At 32.0% G+C, this 9,026-nt stretch overlaps 1 protein-coding gene across 4 annotated transcripts; it reads right to left on the bottom strand.

Annotated features, from left to right (window-relative positions):
- Positions 1–1,460: 1,460 nt before the first annotated feature.
- On the bottom strand, positions 1,461–4,207 carry LOC120078590 (myb family transcription factor IPN2-like). Of its 4 annotated transcripts, none has more exons than XM_039032877.2 (7): positions 3,728–4,165; positions 3,546–3,622; positions 3,395–3,461; positions 3,217–3,277; positions 2,716–2,788; positions 1,857–2,633; positions 1,461–1,766 (listed from the first exon to the last, which is right to left on the bottom strand). In XM_039032877.2, exons 1-6 carry the CDS (start codon positions 3,894–3,896, stop codon positions 1,902–1,904), a joined length of 1,179 nt encoding a protein of 392 aa, XP_038888805.1. In that variant the 5' UTR covers positions 3,897–4,165; the 3' UTR covers positions 1,461–1,766; positions 1,857–1,901. The 4 variants fall into 4 exon arrangements, with proteins under 4 accessions (XP_038888805.1, XP_090170075.1, XP_038888806.1 ...); XM_090313949.1 differs by having other exon boundaries at positions 2,716–2,758; positions 3,728–4,151; XM_039032878.2 differs by having other exon boundaries at positions 1,461–2,633; positions 2,716–2,758; positions 3,728–4,207.
- Between the last annotated feature and the right edge of the window lie 4,819 nt (positions 4,208–9,026).

The raw sequence follows: 9,026 nt of genomic DNA, 5'->3' as shown, positions 1-9,026 counted from the left end.
TACAGGTGTATCAATTTAAACCTTTAACATTTACAAGTGTATCAATTTAAACCTTAAAGTTTTATAAATGTATCAATTTAAACCCTGATTATGTTTTAATTGGATACACTTATGAATTTACCTTGATATATTTATAAAAATTTAAAATTTAAATTGATAAAACTTCTAAAATTTAGAAATACAAATTGATATTTATCCTGGAACTATGAAGAATAGAAAGACCCAACGCATGGATGTTATAAAGATGGGTAAGGTTGTATAAGTTTTTTAAGATGGGATTGTGAATCATAAGGTAAGAAAATAGGGGGAATTGCACATGATTGCGTAATTGATTCGATGTGGTTTAAATCGAAAAATTGGAAAAAGTGTGTAGAACGAGTAAGGCACATGCATCCTAAGCTTGGGCTTTGGGGCTATTCGGATTAATTAATAAATGAGAAAAGAAAAAGAAAGATAGAAGCTTCCTCGATATCCGCACGCATGGGAGTGCGTTGCGTTGTTACATATTCTTCCTTGGCTTTGGGCTTTATTGGCTTTTAATTTTTGCCTCTCAGTCTCTCCCGTCTCGTCCCACCCATATCTCTCTTTACTTGTATCTTTCTTGCCAACTGGCCTCATTTTTTTTCTCTGCAACCAATAAAGTAGCCACTAGGTGGCACCGCGTACACTGTCTTCTTTAATTTTGCCCCTCACCATATCCCTTTAATTTGCCATCCCATGTCAATGCCATGCATGGATCTAAATCTCAAATAAACTAAAGCCGGTCATGTTTATAAAAAATTTCTAAAAAATCCAATTCATTAATTCAAGCTGTAAGAAGCGTTATTTGCTAACTTAGTGCATCTTCGAGAAAACATGCACACGCTTTCCATATACCTTCTGCGGGTCTGATCTGTTGTGTACAGATTTAGGGTAATTCAGAGAGCCTTTTTAGGGTTTGGACTTTGGAAAGTGTAGCAATTATCCTCCTTCCATTGGAGAGAGAAGGATCAGTCATCGTGGGAATAATAATATAAATATTATCCTACGCCCTTTGATTTTAGTATCGGTAACAACATGTGTTGGTCGGATACTTTTGTTTTCGAAGTCCATCACATCCACAATATGGTAACTGTATTGACCGTTTGATCTTCCCCATAATTTTGTCTCCAATCATACCCCTAACTAACTTTGACGCAAAAAGGACCACAAAAAACAATAATATATGCTTATTGCTTACACCATTCCAAACTAATAAGGACGATACTTTATATGTACCCATTTTTATGTTTTTCTTCTTTATCATTCAAAATAAAATAAAATATTTAAATAGAACCATTTATGTAATTTTTCGAGCCTTTCTTATTTGGACCATACCCAAATTATTACCCGCTAGACACAGTAAGAGAGAAGAAAATAAAATTTTGCTAGATTGCAAAAAAAAAATGGCTGCGATCAGCTAGAAGCTATGTACGTATAGATTTCTTATCACAAACTTAACATATTAGATTAACAACTCATCGACAATTTGATTGATATCAAATTTATAAAGGTAAGATATTGGTGACACTTGAAGGCTATCTATCCTTCGTACAATGTCAGTAACGAGGGATTGATTCAACCAAAAAGAAAAAACAAATAATTAATTACTAGGGGATATTGTTGGTCAAAAGGGTTTTGCATGCACATATACATATGCATATGGCATGGAAGGCTTTAAACACTGTGTGTCGGTACCTCGTCTGGTAGGTCGCTGGGTAGAGTCCATCAAAATGCAAAGTCAACCCCTTGATGTTGAAATTACTCCAAATTAATTAAAATTAAAGAGTATCTTTCAAAAAGAAAAAAAGAAAAAAAAAAAAATCGGAGTCACTCACCTAATTGACGACTGTAAATTAAAAACTGAAAGAGATAAATGGAAATTAACCAAAAGGTGAATGTGTGGACTGAAGAGCAGTGGTAAGAGGGTGGTTGGCCCTATCCACGGAAAGGGGTGACCTTCGGGGGGACGGCCTCTGAAGCTTTATAGACGCATTATTATGATTGTTATTATTGTTATTATTATTGATGTCATAGTTCTTGTGATCCCCATTGCCTTCATCCGACACTGCTGGCTTTGCCTCATACATTTCCTCCAAATGATCTCTTTCCACCAGCGTCCCACCAATTCCTTTGAAATCATCTTCTTGCTGCCCCACGCAGGACGGCGGCGCCATTCCTATATCTTGCAGCCGGAGATCGTCTGCCCAGTCCAACCCACCTTTTCCCGCGCTGCCACCATAGTTTGACGTAGGTGGCTGCGGCCTCGGCTTCTTCTTCCCCAAGCACAGTAAGCTATCGTTGTGAGCCATGAACCCATCCACGTTTTGCTGAAGATCAAGCTGGTCGCCTCCATAGAGGTTCAGGTCTTGAAAAGAAGGGAAGCCGAGAGGGGAGCCAAAATCTTTAATCCCTCCGGCTCCGGCTCCGGCTCCGGCCATGTCACCAATGCTTTGCTGATTATTATTATTATTAGTTGGGATGCCGCCCCCCATGGCCTTGTAGCCGCCGGCAGCTGCCATGTTTTCACCCGCTAGGGTTTGACAAGCCTTTTCTAATATACTCTGCATATACTTCCCTTGTGCCTCGATTCGCAGCTGCAGGTGTCTTTGCACCTGCATGTCACGTGGTTTTATATTTATTGTTCATTTTCCAATTGCGAAAATAAAAATATATTTAGAGCCACAGAATTTTTACCTCTAGTTGCTCATGCAATCTTCTCTGCACTTCCATTTGCATCCTAATCGCATCAACCATGTGTGAGTTACCACTACAAATAACCATTACACAACAAAATTCGAACCCCACCTTAAAAATTCTGGAAATAACTAATATTATTAAAATCATCATCAATGCACCCTTCATTTTATTTTATTTTATTTTTTTGCAACATTTTCAAATTATTAAATTATCAATCAATCCAAAATTAAAGCTGTGGCTAAGATTGATTCGTTATGATAAATTCAATTATATCAATACATGAATGATCATCCCACTTATGAGTTTGAAAATCTTGTTAAAGGCTTTGAAATCAATATTAATTTTAAAAAAAATAATATTATAAGAATTTAAATACAGGATCTCTCTTAGTTTAATTTGATACCATGTTGAGCCACTCGTAATCAACTTTACAAGTGAATTATTAAAACCCTAAAAAGTTGGAGATGAATATGGATATTTTTCATTGTATATACGTACTCATTCATGGTGCGGTTGATCATATTTGATGAAGAAGCCGTGTTTCGATGAAGTTCTAAACCTGAAGCGGAATCAAAAGGGCGAAGTAGTATGAATACATATACATATCACATGAGGGTGTGGGAACAAAAAATAATAATAAAGAGAGAAAGAGAGAGAGAGAGAAAATTAAAGTTACCTCTCATACCATCCTTAATTGAATGATCATTGAATTCCTTGTGAGGCTGCTTTCCCAGTCTAAATTTCTAAAATCAAAATATGGTTAACTAATTATAATAAGTGAAAGCAGAAATTACAAAGGAACAATCAAAGAGGCAGCAAATATACACCTGGAGATGGCTCTTGAGGTGGTAAAGAGTGAGACCCTTTACACCCATAACTCTCATGATGGTCTTTGGGGTGGCCTCTGAAAATAGAGAAGTTTTAATTAAAGGGTTATTATGTTATATATATTCATGAAATTGGATACATAGAAGAAGAGGAAGAAGAAGAAGAAGAAGAATATATATACTATCAGGGCCTCCGAGCTGAGTGACAGCATCGACAAAGCGCTCATGAAGCTCGACAGTCCAGCGGAGGCGGGGCTTGGGGTCGGTGGTGAGGACGAGGCCGGAGTCGCCTTGTACGCACATCCCTCTCTCGTGAGAATTCATAGTCGAAGCTTTCTTAGGATGGAACATTCTCTCTCTCTCTGTCTCTCTCTCTCTCTAGATGCTGCTATTTCCCAAGGGAATACGGACAGATTCAAGAGAACAAATGCCACCCCAAATTAATACTTCTACCCAATTCACTCTGGCCCCACTTTTCTTCTCTTTTATCTTTTCTTTCTTCTCTCAACCTAAAAGCATAAGCACCGGCTTAGGGAACAACCTCTAAACATTTCTTCTACTCTGCTCTCTACAAATAAATTATATTAAGTAAAGAATGTCTATTCTATTATCCCTCCACTACCCTCCTTTCTATAAAGATACCCTTCTACTCTTCTAATTATATTATATCTTTTAGGCTTTTCTACTTTTAAAATCTTACCATTTTCATCTCTCTATTTTGTAATATTTTAACATGAATTGAATTTTATACAAACTTAATACTAATTAATTATGACTAACATTTGAATAAGTTAAGTTATTTCGGATAAAAAAAGAAAATATGACAAAATGGCCCTTTTTAATTATAGAGGAACTAGGACCAACATTTTAATTTGAAAGTAGTATAAAAACCAAAATAAAACTAAAGACAAAAGAAAGTAGTGTTATTTAATATTTAACATGGGATGTGGATGCCTTAGGGTTATGCTCAAGATCTATCTTTAATTTGCTCACACCCAACTAAACTAAAAAAACACAAATCTCATCAATTGCTTCTGTCAAATTATTGTTATTATTATGATATTAACATCCTCCAAGCCTCTAACTAACGAGTATAATTAATTAATTTTTCTTTTCCAGCTGCTAGGTTTGATATTAACATTTCGTAGTACGTCTAACTTTTAGCTTAATTATTACGTTCCGACCAAATAAGATCTTCTAGCGCACACACATCATTATGTCATTTGCATGAAAATGCCAAACAAAAAGTTTCTCATCATAACGTTATATATATATATTCTCATCTTTGTGTATGTTGTGTGTTCAACTTTCAATTTATATATCTTATGATCAAAGTTCCCATGTTGGAGGCTAGCTAGGTTTCACGTGCAACATTCCATATCATACCATATAAATTAAGATTGAGTTGTATTTTTTTTTTTTTTTTTTTGTTCCTAGAATTTTGAAAATTTTAAAAATTCACTCATGTAAAAATTAAAATTGCATTCAACATAAAATTGGCTGTTTTGTTTTTTTCGTTTCTGCAAATTGTTATTCATGGTTTTAAACTAGGTGAAGCTTGAGTTGTTAGCGTATATAATGAGATTAGAGGAAAAAGCGAGATGGCGAGGTGGAAATCAGTGTAAATTAAAATACAAAAGGGAAGAATGTTTGTGAAGCTTTTTATGACACAAGGTGGAGGGACCTTCCATCTTCTAAAGGTTATAGTTTTAGACTCAATAAATTACCCTTATCTCTCTTTTGTCCAATACAAGATTGTCTTCTATTGTTCCACTTCCCCTCTATCTCCACACAACACACAACCAAACAAAGGGACTAAAGTTATTATTGCCTCTCCATGCACGCCCCTTCCACTGCTCATCTTTAAATTGAATCACATACACACTATTTTTTTTTTTTTTTAACACAAAACTTGCTTTGATTTCTATGTTATTCTTGTTTTTTTCTTATCCACTAAAAAAAAAAAAAGAAAAAAGAAAAAGAAAAGGAAAAGGAAAAAGAAAAATCAAGCAATTGGATGCCGTTTTCTATGGAATGTAATTTCATTTTTAATTTAGCTAAAAAAGAAAGCAAAAATTAAATATATACAATCCATAACCTGTGGCTAAATCCAAAGGGGAATAAATGCTTTTCTTCTTTGACAATCAATGAAGATTCTTTTGACGTCCAATTTTCATTAGTAATTAATGTGTTCAATGTTTGATTTTACATACACTACTAATACTATAATTTGTGCAAATAATGACCATCGGGGTGTGGTTTTTCGGATTTCTAATTTAACTGATTTTTCCAAAATATGTAATTTCATTTTCTTGTGAATTCACCAAAAAAAAAAAAAAAAAAAAAAAAAAAAACCTTTTAATCAGAGCCGACACCCCACCATTTGTTTATATTTATGCCACATGAAATGATTTTGGAAATATATTATTTAAATATTGCAACAAGTTGTATTTTTCACAGAGATATGGAAGAATTTTGTAGATTCTTTAATTAATTATAATATGAAAAACATGGGTACGTGGTAATGCCATACACGCCCTCTATGATATATATATATAACATAAGATTAAATTACAAATTTATTCTTTTTAAACTTTAAAAAATTTTAATTTTTTTAATTTATTTGATACAAAGTAGTAAATTTAAAAGTTTCATTAGATATAAAATTCAAACTTATGTCTAAAAATAAATAAATTTTTTTATTTGTATGGGACCTATATACTAATTGAAAGATCAATGACTTATTAAACGCCTTTGAAAATTTAGATATCAAATGAAATGTGAACCTCAATATTTGTGGATGATTAAACTTATTATTCAACAAAAAAAATATAAAAAGCAAAAGATGAGGGAAGGGTGATTTAGGACATGTATGAGAGCGATTTTGAAATGGTTAAAAATCTCTTTTGTAATATTCAAAATTAGTTCGAAACGTGCATTTTAATGCAAATCACATTTTATATTGTAAAACTAAACATTAAATCTCTGTTTGGTAACCATTTAATTTTTTTTGTTTTTGTTTTAAAAAATTAAACCACATTACTTCTACCTCCAAATTTCTTCTTTGATTATCTACTTTTTACCAATAGTTTAAAAAATCAAGCTAAATTTTGAAAATAAAAACAAGTAGTTTTTAAAAAATCGTTTTTGTTTTTGAAATTTAGCTAAAAATTCAACTATTGTACTCGATAAAGTTGCAAATCATCATAAGAAATGAGGAAAAAATAAGCTTAATTTTAAAAACAAAAACAAAAAACAAAATTATTATCAAATCGTGCCTAAACGATTGTAAATGATTAAATGAATCTATATATTTCAAAATAATTTTGAATTCAACAAAGCAATTTTAACCATTTTAAAATTGGTAGAAATATAATTTTTTTAAAAAAAAAAAAGTTAAGAGAGTATAAATGAAGTTGGGAGAGAATTGAGATTAAAAGAGAGAGCGTCAAGGACATGTTTGCTTGAATTTCAAGCATCGATCTTTATAGAATTATTCTATTCTTTTTTATGAATATATTCCTTTAAAGGTGAAATTGAGGGACCCATCTTTATGTACAGTTTGAATACTTTACTACACTCGCCGTACCTTTTCCATCTAATCTATCTAACCTAAGTTCCTACTTAATTCTTCCACAATTAAAATAATTTTTTTAAAACTTTTTTTAAAAAATTATTTTAAATGGTAAAAATTATTAAAACTATTTATAAATATAGTAAAGTATTACATTTTATCTACAATAGACTATGATAGATCGTGATAGACTACTATTTATGTCTATTATAATACATATAGTAGTCTATCGCAGATAAACAGTGAAATTTTGTTATATCATGTAAATATTTTTGTTCATTTTATTATATTTAAAAATAGTATTTTTATTTATTTATTCATTTTTTTTATTAAAAAAAAATTAAAGGTTCCTACTTCCCAACGGATGTGCACCATTCACCATAAAGTGCATGCTTATACCAACTGCTGTAATTATCATGATATGTACCATAATCCATCCACTATATTTTTCTAATTCACTTATACTGTATTTCTTGTAAACCCATGCATTTTTAGCACCAAAATTCTGTCTCTAAAATTTTTTTCAGCCTCTAAATTAAATAATCATATAGGATTTTTCCAGTCGCTTAATAAATTATTGCAGTGATTAGATACTTTGGAACTATTTAGGGCGTTGAGTTGAGATAGAATATCTGAAATTTATATGCATGTGGAGTTTATATATCTTTAGAATTCATATATCTATAGAGTTCATATGTCTATGTTTGGGGTACAGAGTTATTTGGTCTGAGTTCATATAGTCTGAGTTCATATATCTATGTTTGAGGTACAGAGTTGAGTTCATATGTTTACATTATCTGATACAGTTTTTTAAACTCTAAATATTTACTTTTATGATTATTATTTTTGTTTTGAAACTTTTTTATTCAATAATTCTATTTATCTTTGTTTGAATAAAATATCGATTGCAATCTTTTTTTCCTTTTAATTTTTAAAGCTTTTCTTCCTTCCTTCCTTCCTTCCTTCCTTCCTTTCTTTCTTTCTTCTTTCTTTTTTGGACAATGAACAACAATTAACCCATTACATTTCTTGCATAAATGTGGTTAAACAAATTGATAAACCAAAGAGAAATCAAAACTTTTTATTCCTAATTTTTCTCCATGAAGTTTATTATCATCTTCTTCTTTTTCTTCTTCTTCCTATTATCGCTCTATATTTTTACTATGTCATGAAAATTTTTAATTAAATCTCTCCCATCATCTTAGCAGCCAAAGTTAACATAATCACTTTAAATCTATATTGAATACATATAACCCTAGGATCATTCATGCTAAATTGTCTAGGATAACATATTGGATTCCATTGTAAATTTGACGACAATTATAAGACGTCTATTATCTTCCTCAACCAAAACTCCAAATGCACTAAGTGGGATCTCTCTAGATGGTATAAAGAGAGACTGATTGCTTTTTCTTTTTTCTTTTTTCTTTTTTTTTTTTTTGTATATCAGTGACCATAGCCCTAAGGTCTCTTTATATACTAGTTCAATTAGGGTTCCCATTAAACCCTAATTAACTAAGAATGGACTTCTACCCATTAAGTCCATACTCAATTAGGAATCTAGGGCTCTAATTAATTAGATCACATAATTGAAGGAACTCTTAATGAAGAGTATCCATGAGCGTGTTCGGATCTTTCCGATTTCATTGTGACCGAAATACTACACATACATTGTAACAGATAGTTACGCAATTTAACACTAATTAACAACATGCTTTGATAAATAAAATACAGAGGATTGAGTTCACATACCAGTTGAAGACTCTCTTCAAACTCAAACTCAATGCAGCGGAAGAACCTCTACGAACTTTATCGCCTAACAAATTAGTCGGCTACGGCAGCACGATCGTCTACACGAAAGACAGCAACACGAACAAGCACGAGCAAGTAGAAGCGGGGACGACACC

This window comes from Benincasa hispida, chromosome 5 (genome assembly GCF_027475165.1).
Source record: "Benincasa hispida cultivar pf3 chromosome 5, pf3_genome.v1.1, whole genome shotgun sequence".
NCBI lineage: Eukaryota > Viridiplantae > Streptophyta > Magnoliopsida > Cucurbitales > Cucurbitaceae > Benincasa > Benincasa hispida.
Note: the sequence above shows the minus strand (reverse complement) of the source record. Positions and strands in the feature narration are given on the sequence as shown.

Bases quoted from the DNA above. Each gene is read 5' to 3' on its own strand.
- LOC120078590 (XM_039032876.2), bottom strand. From the start codon at position 3,896: ATGTTCCATCCTAAGAAAGCTTCGACTATGAATTCTCACGAGAGAGGG. The intron at 3,623-3,727 runs GTATATATATTC...CTCTATTTTCAG, and splicing joins TCAGCTCGGAGGCCCTGATA to AGGCCACCCCAAAGACCATC. The intron at 3,278-3,394 runs GTAACTTTAATT...ATTCCGCTTCAG, and splicing joins AATTAAGGATGGTATGAGAG to GTTTAGAACTTCATCGAAAC.